Here is a 21,880-nt window from a genome sequence, read left to right as displayed (position 1 = left end):
CATTTTCTTCAGAAAAAGTCTTTAAATTCAAAAGGACTCTTACGATAAGGACATATTTTTGTATTATTTTGAAGATTCCATCCTTTTAGCTGGAAAGCAAGCATTTCAGACTGTTTTTTTTTTTTTTTTGATAACTTTAAATCTCGTATGAGATTGTTAAGATTTTTTTGAGTCAGTAAATGAGGCTCGAATTGCTTTGTTCAAAAGTTGTATCACCAGAATCTGTTCCTTTTCTTCCTTATTTCCATCAGACTTTGAGGTCTCTTCATGTAATGTCACATGTTTTGGAGGCTTCGGTATCGGCAATTCTTCACAGTGTGGAACTGGTCTCATTGCAGATTGCAAGTTAGGGTACACCACTGTATATTTTGATTTTGACGTAAACTCTTTAATGTTTGTTAAGTAGAAGTAACAGTAAGAAGGGTGATCTTTGGGTTCCCTCCAAATCATAGGGATAGCAAATGGCATGTGCCTTTTTTCCATGTAATGAGAAGCCTAGAACACGATAAACAACAGATATGTGGGACCCAAGCCTTTATTTGGTTCCCTACTTTAAACCCAAAATAAAGTTCATAACAGTTTTTTATTAATGGAGTAAGGTTTTGCCTTTGGGACTTGAGCATCACTTCGCCACAAATATAACAAAAATTGTTAGAATGATTTAAACAAACTCTAGGCATTTTGTAACTAACAACTACTTAAAGGAAATAAAGTTGTAAATATGTAATATACAATAATTCAGACAAACAAAGCACTCACAATGACATGTTTAATGGTTCACTACTATCTCACAACTGGCATGTGCTACACTAGATCATGTTTATACATGTCTATACACATCTGAACCTGCACAACAGTAGCAATGTTACCCTTTGAGTTAGCTCATTTGTTTCCATCATATTTACAATGCTCTAGGAGCTTATATTTGACAATAGACAAACGGATGAAAAAACATTTTAAAATATTTAAAATAAAATAACAAATAACGTGTTGGTGATGGAGAAATTCCAAATACATATTTGAAAACAGGATAAAAAACTGCATTAAGTACACTTATTGGTACTCATGAGACAAAAATCATGTTGACCAGTGAATTATAAGAACAGTATCATGAGAAATTCATTTAACTTTATTAAATTCTAGCAGTTTATATCCGCTAAGTGTAGAACCTTAGAAGCTAATAACAAGAATTTGTTACATGCACAAGACCATACACATACTACAATTTTGATACAACTTAAAATTTAATATGTAAATATAAATTTGTATTTTTAATCTATTTAAAACATCACCAAAACTACTCCACAGTTATCGCTCAGAACTAATCTAGAGAGAGGTTTCCAAGTAGTAAGATTTTCTAATTTCACATAAACTTAAGAAAAGTTGTTTAACCCTTTTAGGATCGAGCAGGTTATTTATTGCCCACACATGCAATGCAAGAAAGACCAAGAGGGTGATCTATCACCCGCTAGAGTTTTTGTGAAACAGACAGAGTGAGCAATCTACCGTCCGCTTTGTTTTTCTAGTTATTTAAGCTGATTTTTGTACAAAAAGTGATTATGCTTAGATTCTGTGTAATGTTAATGCACAGAAACAACTGAAACAATGAAAAAACTATTATGATAATTTAAGTTAATGGGAAGATATTTCAGAGTCAAGCCCACCAAAATTTGAACTCAATTTTGGCTTTCACGAAAATCCTGACCCAAAATACATTCCTTCAACAGCTAGAAATCCAATAGATTTTTTCAAATTATTTTTCACTGAAATGCTGCTAAACATATTTTTAAGATAAACAAACAGGTATGCTAACAATCCCTTTCTAACATGAATAGGGCTACTAGAATTTCACCTATCAGCCGTCAACTGTCTTGGGTACCAGTTACAACATTTAAAATATTTGCTTTTGTTATTGTTATCTTTAACATGGGACTAAATAGAAAACCAACAATAAAATCATACTGAGTAAGAATGACTTCCAATTTATTCCATGGTTTGGCAAAATTTTACCTGGACTAGATTTGAAAATATCTTTGCGTTCTTTCATATGGTTGACAATTCTAAGTTGCCTAAATCAAATGAACATGGTTATGACCAATCTCAGAGATTTCAACCTCTGGTAGATTACTGGAATATATTTCAACTTTACTATACAACCAACCAACAAATTTTGATTGATGAAAGCTTAAGAGGTACCAAGAACCAAACAATTTTTATGCAGCACCTGCCTAATGAACACAATCATCATTGGGGGATCAAGTTTTGGGTTTTATGCAATACTGTTTAAAAACTTTGTTTGAAATTATTTTGCTATAAGATGCAAAGTCAACTGTAGACAATGACAAAAAATTTTGGTCTAGCCTATACTGTTGTAAAAAAAACTATTTTGGCTTGTAATTATTTGATAAAGAAGTATAATATTTTTATTAATAACTTTTTTACTAGTATTCATTTGATAAAATGACTTTATTCAGGACAAACATTTGTAACAGGAACTGTCAGGCAAAATAAAAAGGGTGTTCCAGAAGCTATAAAAAAAAATTTAAAGTAGGAGAAAAAGTTTATAAAAAAACATAATATAACATTTAAAAAAACACAAACTAAACCAGTTACTAATTTCTAACAAAAATAAAATAAGAAAAAACATACCTGTAACTATTAAATGGCGCGGTGGATTTGTAACAAAGGAGACACCTGCTGTCATTGTAGACTATAAGACCTACACGGGTGGATTGATGCATTTGATAAGATGCTCTATTCATATCTAGACGAGTGACGTACAGTCAATATTCAAGTCAGAAAATTCAATAAATATTCAGTCAGTAAATATATAAAAGAAAGTAACCTTCAATTTTTTTCTCTAGAATGCTGTTAAATGCATATATTTTATACCAATTAACATACAGACAAAAATGCAACTAAGCCTCTTGATAGATACCAGTTTATCATCATTCAAGAGATTGGTAATGCTTGAGTGAAGCAATGGCGTGGCGAGAGCAGTGACAGTAATAGTGCAGTGTCTTCTCAACAATTGGAAAACTTCCAGGAAAAAAAGAAAAAAACTTGCTGAGTCTGTTTGAAGAAAGGAGGACATTCAGAAGCTGCAAGAAAAAGGAAAAGATAAAGGACAACATGCTCCAAGTGCAAGGAAAGCTGTTATTCTCTTTGTTTCTCCAAAGCACACATGCAAATAAAACATTTTAAAAAGTGTAAATAGGTGTTTTAAACTTTTATTATCAGTGCCTTGGAGACTGAATATAAAACTGGAAAAATGTAAGTAGCTTAATTATTAGAATGTAACATTTTACATTATGAGGTTTAATTAATGATTTTACAGAAAAAACTAATTTTATGATTTATTCATTATTTTTCATGCAAATGAGTTGAAATTTACACTTTATTAGAGAAATATATTCTAAAAATAATTATTAGGTTTCCCATTGCAAATAAATTTCTTGTTTTGAAACTACATCATACCAAACTTGAAAATTATTAGAAAAAAATCTGGCAACTTTTGTTATTGAATTATTTTTTGTTATTTAAATAGCACTTTAAAATACAAAAACATTAAAACCAAGATCATATCAATAACTTATTTTAAAGTAATTTTGCAGTGTTTTTACAAAAAGTTTGCAAAATACACTGTTTATCCTCAGAACTTCATTTCTCAACCCCTCCAAAAATAAGTCTCTAAATTGGGCAAAAATTGTCTGGTCCTAAAAAGGTTAATTTAAGTCTATTTCAAAGTATACAAGTAAGCTATATAAGTTTTATTTTTAAAAAAGTAAAAGGTCTTTACTTGGTCAGGAATTGTACAACTAAAAATAAAATCCATTATGCCCTCCTGAAGACTTGCAATGAAGCTGCTTCTAGTAGGAATGGAAGATTATAAAAAACGGGATTATGTATACAAAGTTATAGAGACTAGGTCAGCAGACTAAACCCATGTAACAGAAGAAAGCAAAACATTTAAAGTGAAGTTGAAAATAAAATTTGTTACAAGTTTATAGTAATATAATATTTTATTTACCTGGAATAAATTTATAAAACGGACAAACTTTTTTAACACTTCTTCGCGGTATGCTTGCAGTTCTTTGTACTCGTCCCTTAGTAAATGCATTACTTCTTTCTAATTTTGGTATTTCTTTATCCTTTTTATTTAACTTGGATGATATACCATCATTTATCTTTTTTCCAGGAGAGCCTTCAACTAACACTAAAAGATACATAAATGACTGTAATAAAAATATTAATACTAAAGTTACATAATAATTTTGTTTTTGCATTTTCTATTGAAACAAAACTTATAGTTCTGTTATTTGAAATCTCTTTTCAGTAGCACAGTAAAATAATTAATTAAAAATGTCTCCATTGTTTAAGAATTAAATAAAATAACGATAAGCCTATTTTAAATCACAAATAAATAATCTGAACACTGCATTTTAATTACATAAATTAACCAAACTAAAATCCTAAAAATATAGAATATTAATATAAACTTTAATATGTAATTAAATGAAAAAAAAAAAAAAAATTATTTCATTCATAAGATTAGCTACTACTAAGATTAATATAAGTGATAAGATAACAAAATAGTTTCTCTTAAGAACTTCTAACAATGTCCATGTAAGCAAATAATTAGCATTAAAAACAAATAATATTAAATCTATATAATTGCAATACTACTATTACTTTATTCAACGAAATGCCCATCATCATATCTTCCGAACAGTATACTCTCCTTTTAAATTATAGAAACCAACTCTAAGAAATTAACAAATTAATTAAGATATTAACAAAATATCACAGATTTTTTACAATTGGAAAAACGTTTGGTAGCTTATTTAACTCTATTAACATTTTTAACACAGTCATTGTTAAAAATCACTTATTACATTCACTGTAAGAAGATCCTGTATTGGATCCTACTGAATTTACAATGGATCCACTAACTTTAGCATGTCCCAAGAGTAGCATATTGGAAAATAACAAAATATTAAAAAGAATATGTCATAAGGAGAAACCATATTTAATGAATTAATTCTTTTTAAACATCAATATAAGGAATACTGAATCTTCACAATGAATCTGCTAGTAATGATAAAAGTAGTAAGTTATGAAATTAAAGAAAATTTTTACCAGTCTTTATTTAAGATGTAGTACAATTATCATACTTCTTTTGGAGTATCCAAAAACTCTAAAATCAACAAATAATTTACAAAATTATAAGCAACTGGATTTTTATATGGAAAATAAATAAAAATAAAAATACTTAGAAATTACAACAAAAAAAAAACCACTGCTATGGTGGCTGAATTCAGACTCAAGACATATAAACTTACTTTGAAAGCATCTTCACATAACTGAAAGACATGAAAGGCGTGTATTGCAATTAAGTAAAAAACACTTTAGGGATTTTAACCTTCTGTTAATGACATTTTTTCAATTTGTCATATTCAAACCTTTGCATTGTAAACAATCATTACAATGCAAAAAAAAGGTTGGATAAGCTTTAATAACAAATCAATCATATTTTGCAACAAAATGTTATAAATTCAGTTCCAGTATTTGCAGAGATAAATCTTGGAATTTTTGATTTACTGAATGAGATCAAGCATTATTTACAAATATTATGCAGCCACCAAATTCTGCTGAATAGCATTCTGTAGCTTTTATTTTGAATAAGTCTAATAACATTTCACTTCAGAACATCTCAATATATACCCTGGTTGATAAGGATTCCACCAACAAAAAATTTGATAAGCAGGTCTTTTACAGAGTAGTGTTAAGATTTTTAGCAGAATATAATGAATTATTTCTTTATCTTTCTTGAAACCATCATTATTTTTTAACTTTACAATCACTCACAAAATCTGGGCCATAAATTAGGCTTAAATTTCATCAGGAGAATTTTTTTAAAGGTAATTAATTCACTACATAAGCTAAAAGTTATGCATAGAAATATGGGTGAAAATTTTAAATAGTGTGTGAAAAATATAATTCTTTCAGTCACTTTTGTAGTTGTCTTTATCAGGTGATACTATTCCTATTCTGATGTGAGCTGGTGTTATTGCTAATATGTCTGAGTAAACAAAATAGATCACAAATTAACTGTTATAGCTGAGTAAGATTACAGTAAATAAAAATATTTTAGTGAACTCATCATCAAAAAAGCAATTATCAAACTCAAACTAACAATTTTAACACTAAATCCCATCAAAAAATTATAATTCACTGTACCTTAAACTACTTGATTTCACGTAAATGATCTTTTAGAAGTACTAGGTACAGACTACTCAACATACCCATCTGAAAAATTATCATACACTTTATAACTGTCATCTGAAAATTATACAAAATACAACACTGTAAAATACTCTGCACAGAAAGATGTAACAGAACACTCGCTGAACAAAGAGAAATTAGCTCATAAATTTAATATAACTGGATATAATGCAGTGTTCAGGGAAAAAAAACAACTGAGTACATGCAATACACATTTACCAAACAAATATATTGCCCCTGAAAAATCTAAAGAAAACTGCACATTCTACATCAGACAAACAGCTCAAATAAAGATGTAATGAACATTAAAAATCTTTTGTAAATCAGATTCATCTTAATAACTTTGATTTTGTATATAAAATTCTACGCATCACAAAAAACCAACCTTAACACATTCAAACATCATGAAATATACAAACAACACACAACAATAAAATACTAAATGAACACACACACACACACACATATATATATATATATATATATAATGCTACTATTTAAATAAATATATGAATGTCACAAATAAAATCAAATACAAATAATTCTTCCTCACAAGTTTTTAGGCAGTAGAAAATAAGACTATATTTTAAAAAAAGAAAAGAAGACCTTTTTTTACAAGAAGTAATTTAATCCAGTCAACTTTATTTATTCATTGGTGTAAAATAAGTTCAAATAAACACCTCATTAACATAGAAACTGTTAAGTAAAAAAATGCCATAAATGATAAAAAAAATGTAAAATTTAATAATAGATAACATTCATTGAATGCTGTAACAAAAACATACAGCACTTTAAAATTAAAAACAACTCACTTTCATATTAGACAGAAATTGTTTTTCAAGAGTTGTTTGTGCAATTTCTTCTACACACTGAAAAATTTCCATGCAATTTGAAAGAAAGTCATTTCCATTACTATTTTAGTAGATAAGTTAGTGAATGGAGTTGCATATTAATTCAAAAATGTAATTTAACATACTAAGAAATCTATCTGGCTGTGCAAATTTCTCAGTGAAAATGAAAGCATCTCTCCCATTAAGTAAGGCTTAATAACTGTTCTGAGGACTTGATGTGACAGTTGATTATAGCAGTGGAATAAGTCAAACCAGCCTTTAAAGTGATAACTTATTTCTACAAATTCAACTATATATATATATATATATATATATCATAAAAATAATTTATTTAAGCACAAACCTTTATTATAAGCATTATCTACAATATATTGTAACTTCTTTGAGTTACTGATCCCTGATTTTGATAAAACATTTGTATTTACATCAGAAAAGATATTAAACTCTTCAGAACACTTGCTTGATTCAACTTTATGTGAGATACTATCTGAATTAGAAATTTTATGAGTTCTGTCTTCATTAATTAAAGAATAATTTATAAAATAATTACTTTTTGCTACTTTATGTTGCTTATAATTGCTAACTTTTTGTTTATCACAGATAATTTTGTGTACATTATTCCATCGATATCTACTATCATCACATTTCAAGTTAAATTTAGTACTATTATCCTCCCTTTTTAATTTACATCTACTTTCAATTTTAGGAATAAAAACACCAGGAATAGGTTTTTGATTTTTAATTCTATTATCTTCAGGTTTTATTCTATCTGAACTTTCTTCAGTAATACTGACTGTACAAAAATTTGTATCCAAATACTTGGATTTATGTAATTTACCATACAGTGAAGAACTTGATTTTGATAACAACGCAGAATCAGATTCAGGATTAAAATTAATTTCTTCACCATCAGATAAATTATGACACTGCATACTAGTCTGACTACTATTACTTTTAATATCAACATATCTAATTTTATCTAGAACATTATTATTTAAAAGTACATCTTTATCAGTATTTCTAATACTGATACTGTCATTACTACTTTGAAATTTACTTTCTTTTAAATTAATACTGTGACTAAATTTCATTTCATTTTCTTCAATATAAGATAAACTCTTATTAATAATAATGCCTTCATTTTCGCTACTTAACACCATTTCCATCCCTAATTTTGAAATATTGGTTTCAATTTTATCAAATGAATTAACTTTAGTTTTGTTATTTATTTTTGCTTTTTTTGCCAGAATTTTATTTCCTTTATCACACTTAGATTTAGCTGGTCTTTTAGAAGGCACTTTAATGTCTTTAAATATATCACATTCTTCCTCATCATCATTTAATGAACAGTCTAATTTAAATATTTCTTCGTTAGAATCATGTTTTAACACATTGGAAGAATTTGCTTTATTAAATTTGTATTTTTTGTAATTTTTATTTTTCAGTGATTTATTAATATTATTAGTGATATCATCATTACTGTGCACGTCTTTAATTTCACAGTCTTCTTTTATCAATTTATGTTTGGAGGCATTTAACTTTCTAGGTGATTTAACAGGGCTTCTCTTTCTTCCTGAAGTATAAAATTTATCACCAAGAGATGGAGTAATATAGTAACTAGAACTTCGATAAGCTGCCAATTTAGAATGAGCAAAATCTCGATAATGAAAAACGCTAGTATTTAAACAATCTTGACCATCTGGGCATTCTGAAACATTACCAAATATACAGAACTCATTTCTTGAGAGAAAAAACAACAAATTAAATTTAAAAAAAAAACATAGAAAATGTTAAATATTACCAAAAAATCTGGCCTTGAAACTAGATGTACAATATAAGTTAAATACATAACAGTACCTTCATCTTTATCGAATAATAATAACAATAGTAGTTGAGAAAAGCACATTTCAATGAGATTTTAAACAACTAATAGAAACAAAAATATAAAACTTAGAGAAATCTATATTTATATAGTATGATAAATAAAACATTTTCCTTTATATATTAATGAAAATAAAAAAATTTGCTAATAGGAAACAGGTTGAGAAAAGCTAAATTTTTGGGAAAATAATACATTTGCTAATTTACATACACACACATAATAGTTAAATTTTTTTTCAAGTTAAATTTTAACATATTTTTGTGAAAAAAAAAACAATTATCAAACATATTCATTCATTCTCTGTGATTCCTACTCATATTTATAAAAGAAATCCATTTATCTAAAAAAGATTGTCACAGACTGTACTAATCAATTTAAGTTTCACCAATTTCAATAGGATTACAACCAAAAATATATGCAGTTATTAACAGAAAAAAATAAAAAATGAATTGAAGCACTTAACACCTTATAGCAGTAAATTTTTCCCTATTGAAAAGAGATAGTTTATATATTACTTAGTTTCAACAAGAAAGGTTATATTGGTGACTTTTTAACCAAGAACCAAGAAAGAATTGGTAACTTCTTAACCAAGAAAGGTTATAACTGATATTTTACAGTATATGTCTTAGTTTTCAACATAGCTGTGACATATGTAAAGCAACAAAGGTACACCAATTTCTTAGAGTTGGCTTACTAAGAATTTAGAATCAAATTTATTTCCAAAACAAAATACAGTTTGTTAATTTTCTTATAAATAATAAAATATATACAAATACCAAGTAAGAATAAGTACTCCTTACTTTTCCTATTAACTCAGATATGGGATGCTTGACAAGTCACTATTCTGGCAATGATTTAATCTTGTGTCAGACAATTTAGTTATGCTACTAACAAAAAAATCAATAAGTTACTTTTTTAAACTGCATTAAAACTTATACAAAAAATTTCTTATCATAATTGTATAACTGCACCAAGGAAACAACAGAAATTTCAAATGAAATTTAAAAAAAAAATTACATTAAAATTATATATAATATTTTAACAGTAATATAAATATCTGTTTTTAAAATATATCCACAAACAACTATTAATGACACCAATAAGACTATTAAACCAACAATATATAAAATAAAAAATATGATACCTCAATAACCTATAGCTTTATTAGTAAACAGTTCATTTTTATAGCCATTCTTTATGTAATGAAAAATTGTAAACCCTAGTTCCATCCTTTCACACTTACCCACATCTAACAAAAAGTTTACTGAAACCAAGCCGTACACAGTTTTTTTCTGAACAAACATTTTGTGCATATACATTATGTTTCCTCTCTTCTAAATCAATATTTAGAAGTTTTAATTAAGTTAATTATAAACGTTTCCATCAGAATGAATTGGTAGAAAAGATGTGTACACATTGTAGATATTCAAATGAGTGCACGGGCAACAATCAAGAATATTTTACATACAACATAAAAACATACTGAACATAAAAGAATACTGAAACACAAAAAGGAATAAATCAGGCACAGACAATTTTAGGGAAAAATTTCTTCAATAAAAAATTATTAGTGGCGATTTAAAAAGAACTTCACAACTTTAAAAATATACAAGAATTTACTTAGATAACTACAGATTCAGTTGGTCTCATTTCATGGTAAACACACCTAGTTTTGACATACACACAGTACTGAATTCAGCCACCAGTGCTGTCACCAATGTTGTTAAAAATGGATTAATTTACTGGTGTGGAATGTGCTTGCTATGTGTTTTGTCTTCACAATTTGCAATCAGCAACTGCAATTCAATGTAATTTTCATAGAGTCTCCTAGTAGGCGTACAATTTACTCTTGGCACTAAACCTTCATTGAGGCAGGTTGTTCTGTTAAACATACAAAATCACCAGGATTCTAGCACATCCCTGAAGCTGCTGTGGAGCAATTCAACTTGCCTTGCGTCACATGAGACGCACTCCACAAACAACCGTTTGATGCGTATAACAAAAACAACTGCAATTGAAGCCACACAAATAACATGGTTCAACACATTACAGATGATGACAAAGTTGCTTGGCTGTAGTTTTGTGTGGAAATGATGGTTAGAATTGCAGACAACACATTTTTAGACATTGTAACATTTAGTGATGAGTTAATGTTTCACATTAGCAGCAAGGTGAATACCCATAACTGCCAAATATGGGGTAGCGAAGAATCACATGAAATTTTGCAGCACATTCGTAACAGCCCTTAGGTCTTTTGTGCCCAGCAAACAAAGACTGTATGACCTGTTTTTCTTCCAGGTGGCAACCATAAATGTTATCGTTTATCTGGACGTGCTTCAAAATTTTCTAATTCCTGAGTTAGACAAAGATAACAAAATAGATGCCATTACTATCAGCAAGACGTGACACCACCTCACTACCAGCTAGAAGTCCAAGATTTTCTTGATGCTAGATTCCCAGGTCAGTGAATTGGTCATGAAGGTCCAGTCGCATGGCTACCTCGCTCTCCAGATTTGACCCCACTAGATTTTTTTTTATGTTGTTTCATTAAAGATTGGGTTTATGTACAATTTTTGCCTGCTAATCTTGTTTGAGCTAAGATGTCAAATTAACACTGCGACTAAAAAGCTAACACCCAACTTGCTCAATTCCCAAATAGGAATGCAAAATAAATTCCTTTTTTTTTTTTTTGTCTTCAGTCATTTGACTGGTTTGATGCAGCTCTCCAAGATTCCCTATCTAGTGCTAGTCGTTTCATTTCAGTATACCCTCTACATCCTACATCCCCAACAATTTGTTTTACATACTCCAAACGTGGCCTGCCTACACAATTTTTCCCTTCTACCTGTCCTTCCAATATTAAAGCGACTATTCCAGGATGCCTTAGTATGTGGCCTATAAGTCTGTCTCTTCTTTTAACTATATTCTTCCAAATGCTTCTTTCTTCATCTATTTGCCGCAATACCTCTTCATTTGTCACTTTATCCACCCATCTGATTTTTAACATTCTCCTATAGCACCACATTTCAAAAGCTTCTAATCTTTTCTTCTCAGATACTCCGATTGTCCAAGTTTCACTTCCATATAAAGCGACACTCCAAACATACACTTTCAAAAATCTTTTCCTGACATTTAAATTCATTTTTGATGTAAACAAATTATATTTCTTACTGAAGGCTCGTTTAGCTTGTGCTATTCGGCATTTTATATCGCTCCTGCTTCGTCCATCTTTAGTAATTTTACTTCCCAAATAACAAAATTCTTCTACCTCCATAATCTTTTCTCCTCCTATTTTCACATTCAGGGGTCCATCTTTGTTATTTCTACTACATTTCATTACTTTTGTTTTGTTCTTGTTTATTTTCATGCGATAGTTCTTGCGTAGGACTTCATCTATGCCATTCATTGTTTCTTCTAAATCCTTTTTACTCTCGGCTAGAATTACTATATCATCAGCAAATCGTAGCATCTTTATCTTTTCACCTTGTACTGTTACTCCGAATCTAAATTGTTCTTTACATACATACATTCCTAATACATTCCTATACAACTAAAAGCCAACAATGTATCAGTAATACTGATTGTAAGCTCTATTTCATACATGCAATTTCTTAAGTTTATATACTTAGAATTATCTAAAAAGCATAGAATGAATCTAAGATTCTTTTTGGAGCTTAAATTTTTTATGTTTTAAATTACTCTTTGTAACTGTGATTATTATCACTCATTTCTAATAAATTGAAAAAGCTCACAATATTAAATAAAATTGTCACCTGAAAGATTATCCCAATCAACAGAACAATTAGAAACATGTGCAGATGGGTTTATTTTTAAAAAATGTATAGGAGCTTGACATAGTGGACAGAAATTAAATTTCGTTTTACTGCTAGCATCTTCTATACAACTTTCTAAGAAGTTAGACATTAAAAACTAAAATTATGAAATCAATTAGATTTAACTGTAATCTGCAACAAAAACACAAACACAAAATGATTAATTTACTATGATAATAAGCAACTACAAAATAAAAAATTTAAATTAAAAGAAAGGTAGGTTAGTAACAGCAACAGATGATAGTCATTTATCAGCTGTAATTGTTGTAATTAACCTATTATGGTTGACTTGAGATACTACAGGAATTCAGCTGAAATCCACTATAACAGTTTCCACTCTAACAAACACATTTGTGCGGGTTAGTAAAAATATTTACTCAAACACTTATTTTTCAACAGTCATAGTTCCAAACGGCTCACAATGATCATGCAGGTTGTTCTTTCCATAACCAATGTGTCAATAGTTTAACTATTTGTCACTAGAGTTAAGTATCTTAGTTTGTTGTCACGTCAGAACACGCCTTGTTAACAGCCTACAGTGTTACATAATTTAAAAATATTTAATATGTTTTAAATGTTTATAATAATATTTTTAGGTTAAAAGAACCTTACTTAAACTATACAAAGTAATATCAAACTGATTTCTTGCATTTGGATGAAATTATTTCACTTGAAATTATGACCAGCATTTTCGTGCTGGTTAGGACTATATTGTCATAGAAGTAGGATTATGTTTACATCATACCTTTTGAGGTTAGAGCTACAGATTATGCTTGTAAAGTTAATGGAAAGCATTAATTTGTAAATATATACTCTTAATAATGAAAAGAATTCATAATTTAATTGACAATACTTTATAAATCACTAAATACATGTAATTATTTATTTATTTATCTGAGAGTTTAGTTTAGATTATCTGTAGTAGTTACTTACCTAACCAAATTTCAGTTATAGTTAATTGTTATGTCTTTATGCAATGGCAAGCAGTGTATTTTACTGAAACATTGAAATACTTATTCTTAACATGTTCTGAAAAATATATATGCAGTAATTTAGTAAAATTTATAGATAAGTTCGGAGTTAGATAAATATTTTATTAGTTTTTGTGTGTAAAAATTATTTTTACATACACTAAAATATTTTTACTGGACTATAGAATGTGTGTTTTTTCCCATTTGGCTACTTCATTCGGTGTGATTTCAGATGCACTTCTCCAAATATTGGAACACAGTTCTGATGTAAGTGATTTATCTGATGGCGATGACATAGACAGAACTTTCACACCACCTCCTCAGATTCAATTTGGTACTGACAAATCCCAGAGATGACCAAAAAAAGAAAAAATATATTACTATTAATTCCCCATTCATTGTATTGTATTACAATTGATGCATGGGTAGGGTTGACTTACGTAACCAATTGACAGAGTTGTACAGGATATGGTTCCACACAGGAAAATGGAGCTTAAAGTTATTTCATTGATTTGGCAACTGTTAATAGCTGGTTGCAGTACAAAGAATCTTGCCAAGAAAAATAAACTTCGATGTAAAAATACAATGGATCTTTTAAAGTTTTGATTTCAGCTTGCTGAGGCACTGCTGGCAAGCCCTGATCTGCTTAGAAGAAATACTGAAGATTCAGGCACTGATGAAGCTAGTGAAAAACAGTCTAAATATTACAACCCACCTACTCCAGTTCCCTGTAATGACAAAAGGTATGATAGGTACAACCACTTCCCAACTGTAGATGATATTACATTTACAAGAATTTGCTGGAAAATTGCAAAAGCAGAACAAAAACTTGGGCTTGAGAAGTCAATGTATACCTGTCTTCTTAAAAACCAAAACAGTTTTAAAACTTTCGATAAAAAGTGAAAATGTGTTTTATTTGTGTTATATGATCTACTTTCTTGGGCTATCATTTACAATTTTTGATTTTCAAAACAAGGTTTTTTGTTTTCAAATAAAATAAATGACAATCAATGATAATTTTCATTATTAATTGGCTTTATGCGAGAATGTTATTTTACACTTAATTTTTTTATAAATTTGTATTCCATGTGAACTGAATTTTAATTTCTGATTAATATTTTGTTCTGAAAGGTAATCTTTGTTAGACTATTTTTTATCAATATTAATTTTTATATGTAATATATTATTGAATATCCAGTAATGCATTACTACTAAATTTTTGTATATAATCGTTTTTTATTTCAGTGTGGGACTGTTTTATAAATTAAAGTACAGTATAATTTTTTTATTTATTTTTTAACACATGCTCATTTTACTCAATATAACCCTAACCAGCACAATCACACTGGTTAGAATTTTTCCTTATTTTGTAAATAAAATCTAATCAGCACGGTTGTGCTGGTCGCTTTTCATGTAAAATAATTTTCTATTATTTTTCTGTTTTTCAGAGCTAGACATAGGATAAAGAACATGTGAAGAAATTAATAAAAATGTTTTCAGGGTGGAAAGGGATAAAGCAACGGTCATTAACTTGGTTAAATTCACATGTTATAAGAATACTTGATCAAGAGGTATAATGTTAGATTGATAAATAAATGTGTACTTTATACTTAAAAAAGTCATCTTACAATGAAATCCCAGGGTTGGTTAGAAGCAAGGCTATTAAAATAATTATACATATTATGAAGTAAATGGTTTGCAGTGTTCTACAAAATTCGTATCACAAGCTATTCTTCCATTAATGAGTACTAAACTAACAAAATTTAAGAAATTGTGAATAACTTAAATATTTCTATAAAAGTGAACCATTAAGAAAAACTGTTAACAAGCTAATTTGAGAATAGTTTGTAAGTGCTAGCTCACAGTAAAATGGCACAGCCATACAGTATATATACTTCAGATTACATGGTAATAGAGAAATATGATTTTTCATATACATTTGATTTCGTGTCCAATGCATTCTTTCATAAATAGTTGTGATTCATTTACTACATTTGTCAGTCTCAAGGTATCAGGATTCACTCAATAATGAATGGAAAAACATTTCAAGTAGACAAAAATTATTCATAAAAAAAATCATAGCTTGAAACTGACTTGAAGACTGAGACATATAGAATTACATTCAAAATATTTTTTTAAAAATCTTTATCAAATTTTTTAAGTGAATTAGGGTAACTAATCACTCAAAACCAGTAACAGGTAAATTTAAACAAAACAATTTTACACTAATTACGGGTGAATGTCTAGCATGGTTCATTTTATAAGTATTTCACAATAAATGAAAATTTTTTAATTATTTCCATTCAAACTTAAATTCGCTGTTTTTTATGTAAAAAAAAAACATTCTCCAATCAGAAATACAGTTTAATAGATCTACTTGAAGTTACTTACCAGTTATCTCTATTTTCAGACAGGAAACCATAAACACGTACAACTTCACTTAAAATAGCCGAATTCAAAACGAAGTTCACAATTTAATTTTGTATATTATAAGTATTTACTTTTATGACATTTTATTATCATTTTTAAATCATTAGCTTTGCTGTAATTATTACACGAAACACAATCAACTAACTGTATTTAGTTTTTAAGAACTAGACAATGTACAGGTTTACCCCCGCAAAACACTTTTAACCGTTAATTGCACGCTTAACCTCAATGACATCCAACTCTGCAGATGAGTCGTGAAGAACGACTCTGCAGTATTCACTAAAATGTAAATAGACAATTTCATACTATTTATTTTCCCAAATATACAAAAACTGAAGCCCAATTACAGTAAAGTGGAAAGATTTATAACGTTAATTAATTTGTTGTTCGTGCGATGGCTGTGCGGTTTCTCTCATGTATGAGTTGTAGAGGTTGGTAGTCCTTGTACTAAAATTTAAATAGTTGTAACTTCTACAATTGCTGTGGCCTCCTTGGATACCATGCAGGATTAGTTAATTAGAACCAGAAAGATTAGTTCTTTGGATAATAGTTGCAAATGAAATCCAAGTTGTCTATTTATTTAAAAAATATATATTTCTAAACAATTTGAAGGCCTATCTTTATACACCACTAAATAATTCAAGCAATGTTTTCTGCAGCCGACACTCAGTAGAGAACCATGAGTAGTTGTGTAACTGTCCAATTACAGGAATTGCTGTCCTAACAGGTTACAATAAGAATGTTGTTCTGTTTCTGCAAATCTTAGTATTTGCAGTGTGGTTCTATCAGAGTCCAACCTACACCTACAGAACCAAAAAAGGAAGAAGAGATCAAAGATAAAAAAGGGATCAACTGTTTGAAGTGTAATTTATTACTAAGAGACCATAAAATGAGAAAAACCAAGTACAGGTTCACACTCCTCTCCAGTCAAAGGATGTGTATTTTTAAAATAACCTCTTCAAAGATGAGAATCATATAACCCCTTACCACAGATGAGAGTAGCAAATTACTAATTGAGAAATTCAGGCGTGATTTTCATTTTTCAATAAACAATATTTTTTTTAACACTTAAAGTGAAACATTTTCTGAATGCAATTATGAACTTAAATCCTATTTTCACAGTTTAAATTGCAGTAGAAAATAATAAAACATTACTTATACTATTGAGATGAACAGGCAAAGGTACATCTACGTTAAAATATACTATAGGTGTACAAAATATTTAACTGCTCACTATAAAGTGAGTTGCTTGTAATGTTATCCCTAGTTAAATATCAATATTAAATATCCCATTAGTTTGTTCCAACAAACATATCTCATTTTTCATCAAATGAAAAATTAGTAAGGCTGTAGCCAAAATTTAAATAAAAACCACAAAAATCAATTTATTTTAGTTTATCTTATATACTTTGAAAGTCTTTAGTAGAGTAAATTTAATTCAATGATACAATTTTTTTGTTTTCTTTGCTTGATGATATTGCCACATAAGCTTGTGCATGGAATATAGAAATGGAATTTTGTAGCATATGAAAAGTGCTATGCCTGACCAGGATTCAAAATTGGTATCACCGGTGAAAGGCCAAGATGCTACCACTCCACCATGGAGATTTATTTTCTTTCATTTTTTACTGACTTTAACTCTCTTCTTCATGATTTATCAACTACCATCAACCTGATGGTAGTTGATAAATCATTAGTGTTAGAATTTAACCAGTATGGATTTTATTTTTTTTAAAAGCAGCAGAAAGAGAATTTAAGAGACTACAGAGAAAAAATCAATTAGACTAACACAATTTATGTTTTCCAGTAAATTACTTAAAAATGATAAGTCATTAAAAAATGTAGTAAATTAGCATATTTGTTCATGTTTGTTCAAGAACAGTTGACCTTACTGAAACGATGCTTGAAAACAAAATTTCTCAACCCTGATCTTTGCTTTGTCTCGACTGAAAATTTCTTCATTTGAAATATATTGACATTTAATTGGTTCAAATGAAATTTACAAAAAAAAAAATAAAAAATAAATCAAATAAGAAATCTAAAGCCTTAATTTAAAAAAAAAACTTATGCAATGGATTTAAACTTTGCCTGAAAAAAATATTTATGACTTCTTTTCCAAGAAAACATTAAAAAAAAAAATATTAAGGAATGAACTAAATTTAATCATGAAGTGGGTTATGAAATGTCACAAAAGAACAAAATTTAAGAACATATTCATGACAACACTATCTTTGTTGTTGAAAAAAAGTTCCACTTACAGAATTTTCATTTTCATTTCTATTATACCAGAGAACAAAACTATCTTTGCATTACACAGCATTACTTTGCATTAATACTTCGGTTTTTAACAAAAAGCCATACTGCTATATTTAAATTAATTACTTAATCATTAAAAGTACATCCTGAATATAAAATTAAATTAAAATGTTTTATTTAAAAAAAATATATATATTATCCAGTTCTTATGCACTTAAATATAACTTTTTATGTACTGTAATTCTGATTCAATAAACCAAACTGAATTTTCTGTATTCTTCTTTCTAAAATGCAAACCTATATAATAAAAAAATTTTGTAAACAAACTAAAAAAAAAAAAAAAAAACTAGTTTTTCTACAATTACTCAGTAACTAATTAAGTGTCAACTTTTTTGGGGGTCCTAAAACACTCATTACATCAGGTCACAGAAAACCAGCTAGCTCTGACTATGCTCATTCAATTATGAGAGAGTTTTAAAGGACCATAGGTTTTCTCATATTCAAAACCTAACCTCAATGGTATTCAGATCAAGATATCTCAGCAGCTAATTAAGATACATAAATCATTTGGGTCTTAAAACACTCACCACATCAAACGCCATTAAAAGAGACCACATTGACATCCATCACTCAATTCAGATAAAAGTTTTGTGGGAACATACACATTTCCTCACACTTAAAAATACATTCAAACTGCCATATTATCCAGTGAAAGGATTATTGAATGAAATGAGACTGATAGTTAGAAAAATGTATGACAACAGTTTTGAAATGGAAATTATAACAAACGTGAATGTTGGATAATGGGTACTTCTGCCCCAAATTGATTTGATGCCATCTGACAATACCATCCCATTTTCTTTTAAACAAAGACAATTTCCTACATCAACAAGGCACAAGGATAAATTCTAGACAAAGTAGGATCTACCTTCTAGGTAGAATCTACCTACCTGAACCAGTTTTTAGCTATGGACAATTGTATATTAGCCGATCACATGCAAAACCTTTTAAAAATGTGTAAGTGGAGATGAGACCTAAAAGTTGACCCACAGAAAATGTTGTCTGGAAGTCTTATGAACTACAAAGTACATTATTAATTATAACTTAAGTACTTTATTTATTGATGCTGTGGAGCAGAATAGGTCCCCTAATATTATTTATTTACATGTAAATATGTAATTTTACATATTTACTGTGTAAATTAAATAGTAAAATTTCACATACTTTTTATTTTCATGTATTATCTTTTTAGTGATTAATTATATATTTTATATTACTGCTCTGATCATTGTTTTCCCACAGTTTTCCTTGATTCTTCCAGGAATATTCTGAAGCTTTTCCTTTAGTTAAATAGCATCAAAACGGAATTATCTTTAAAATATCTGAATAAAAACTGATCGGAATAAAATATATTAGTCTCAAAAGATTTTTTCCATGCAAAAGTACACAATCTCTTTATCCGAGTGGATGGCTAAAAAGAGGATAGCTAAAGTAAAGTTTAAACATTAATAAAATAAATTTAATTACTGCTTACTTTTTAAACATTTGGAAATATCCTTTTAAAGATGTTTCTGGAATTATAATCCAGCCCTTTTCTTCAATAATATTGTGAAATGGCCTTTTCTTAAAGTGGTTACAAGACTTTTAGTAAGTTGTCAGATAGCATAGTTGATGTATGCCACAATTGTCCTGCAGTATGTTGTTTTTTTACAAATTTAGTGGTTAGTAAATCTTGGATTAGTTAAGGGTGTTGAGTTCATGATTTTTACCAGATATATGTAAAGGTTTTGTGGTTTATATATTTATTTATGTATCTTGTTTTTATTTAATGATTTGAAAAAGTTGATTCTGATATTGTATGTGTTCTTTGTATTTGTGGATGAATGTGCATCCAATCAATTTTGTCCAATATATTACTTAACAATAGAAGTTTAATTCATCTCCTAATAAGTTACAATGTTTATCAGTGTGATTTAAATTATGCTGTTAATATTGCATATTTAGTTTGTGGTTTTGAAAGAGCAAAATTACTTTCTTTTTTGAAATGAATTCAGCACAATAAAATGTTAATGGCTATGCATTTAGGTCTTCGCTACCAAGACGTGAATGTAGAAACATGACATCTCATCAGCCCCTTGCTTTTCTTATTGTTTATTAATGACTTCCCTTAAAAGCTTGAGCCATTCATTGCAACCCTTTTGACAGATGACACAACTGCTTTTATGTATGAAAATAATTATTTAAAAGGACTGAAAATTCTATTATAGCAGTTCAACAAATTATTCACTGGATGAATTTTAACTATCTAACTTTAAGTATGGATAAAAGATATCCATGTTGCATTAAGGTTCTGTTAGATATGACATTGTTGAATTGCTTGAGTAGAATTCTCATTAATGATAATGGTAGTATTTTTGTTTCCCGTAAAGCAAAATTTCTGTCTGTTTTGTTAAAAAAACACATTCTCTTGGAATGTTCACATTGATTTCATTTTAAACAAAAACAATCTGTAAGTTTTGCTTTAAAGTGCCTTAACAAATCACTAAATTTATCATAATAATTAAATATTTATTATGTAAGTCTAAAGTATCATGTCATCTTTTAGGGGTTTCCTAAAAAATGCCAGTTTTTAAGATAAAAAATAAGCTGTCAGATCATTAATTAGTGCCTGTAAGTTTGAATTTGGTAGACCAATATTTAGAAAATGAAATCTGTTAATTTACCCTTGTGTTTATATTTATGAATTCACAATCTTTGCTAAAAAAAAAAAAAAATAGTCACTTAATCTTAAAAAAAATAATCCACTGCTACCAAACCAAACAGTGATGCTTTCATATAACTCAACAAAATACATCAGATTATGAGAAAGGGGCTTAATAATAATACATCTATTGTCATTTTTAATAAATTGCCAAACTATTAGAAAAATCTTCTCACTAATTTATCTAAAAAATAATCAAAAGATTTTCTTTTATGGAAATTATTACTCTGTCAAATTTCTAAATAATGCTAATTTAAAAAAAAAAAACAATTTTTCTGCATCCTCCCATATAACGATGTACATAAATATTTGTTCAAAATCATTTTAATTTGGGCTTTCTGAATTGTGAATTATTTTTGTAACATTTTTTTATATTTAATGCTTATACTTTAACATTATTTCATGTATTTATATTTAAATAAATAATATGTACTTTAATTACACATATTCTTTACCTTATAATTTATATTATAATAATATGATCCATGTCCTATTGATGTGATTTAATATACTATTATGTATCAAACAGAATAAAAGATTTACTTATTTATCTACTTCTATACTTAAAGACAAAAAAGCAGACTTAATCCAAAAATATTTCAGAATTATTC

At 28.4% G+C, this 21,880-nt stretch overlaps 1 protein-coding gene across 11 annotated transcripts in view; it reads right to left on the bottom strand.

Annotated features, from left to right (window-relative positions):
- LOC142326088 (uncharacterized) overlaps window positions 1–16,463 on the bottom strand; it is a 64,684-nt gene extending 48,221 nt beyond the window's left edge. For 9 of the 11 annotated variants that reach the window (XR_012756687.1, XR_012756686.1, XR_012756689.1 and 6 more), the window contains exons 1-4: window positions 16,214–16,463; window positions 12,792–12,983; window positions 7,480–8,844; window positions 4,031–4,216 (exon numbers count right to left, since the gene is read on the bottom strand). Coding sequence is in view for 5 of the 11 variants with exons in the window: in XM_075368257.1 (XP_075224372.1) it covers window positions 4,031–4,216; window positions 7,480–8,844; window positions 12,792–12,942 (1,702 nt within the window). In the remaining 6 variants the exon portion in view is untranslated. Of the gene's footprint in view, window positions 1–4,030; window positions 4,217–7,479; window positions 8,845–12,791; window positions 12,984–13,784; window positions 13,849–16,213 lie in introns of those variants that run through there. The other 2 variants (XR_012756691.1, XR_012756688.1) reach the window with 2 other exon arrangements.
- Window positions 16,464–21,880: the final 5,417 nt, after the last annotated feature.

Source organism: Lycorma delicatula, chromosome 6, assembly GCF_047948215.1.
Source record: "Lycorma delicatula isolate Av1 chromosome 6, ASM4794821v1, whole genome shotgun sequence".
NCBI lineage: Eukaryota > Metazoa > Arthropoda > Insecta > Hemiptera > Fulgoridae > Lycorma > Lycorma delicatula.
This window is presented reverse-complemented; position numbering and strand designations above follow the sequence as displayed.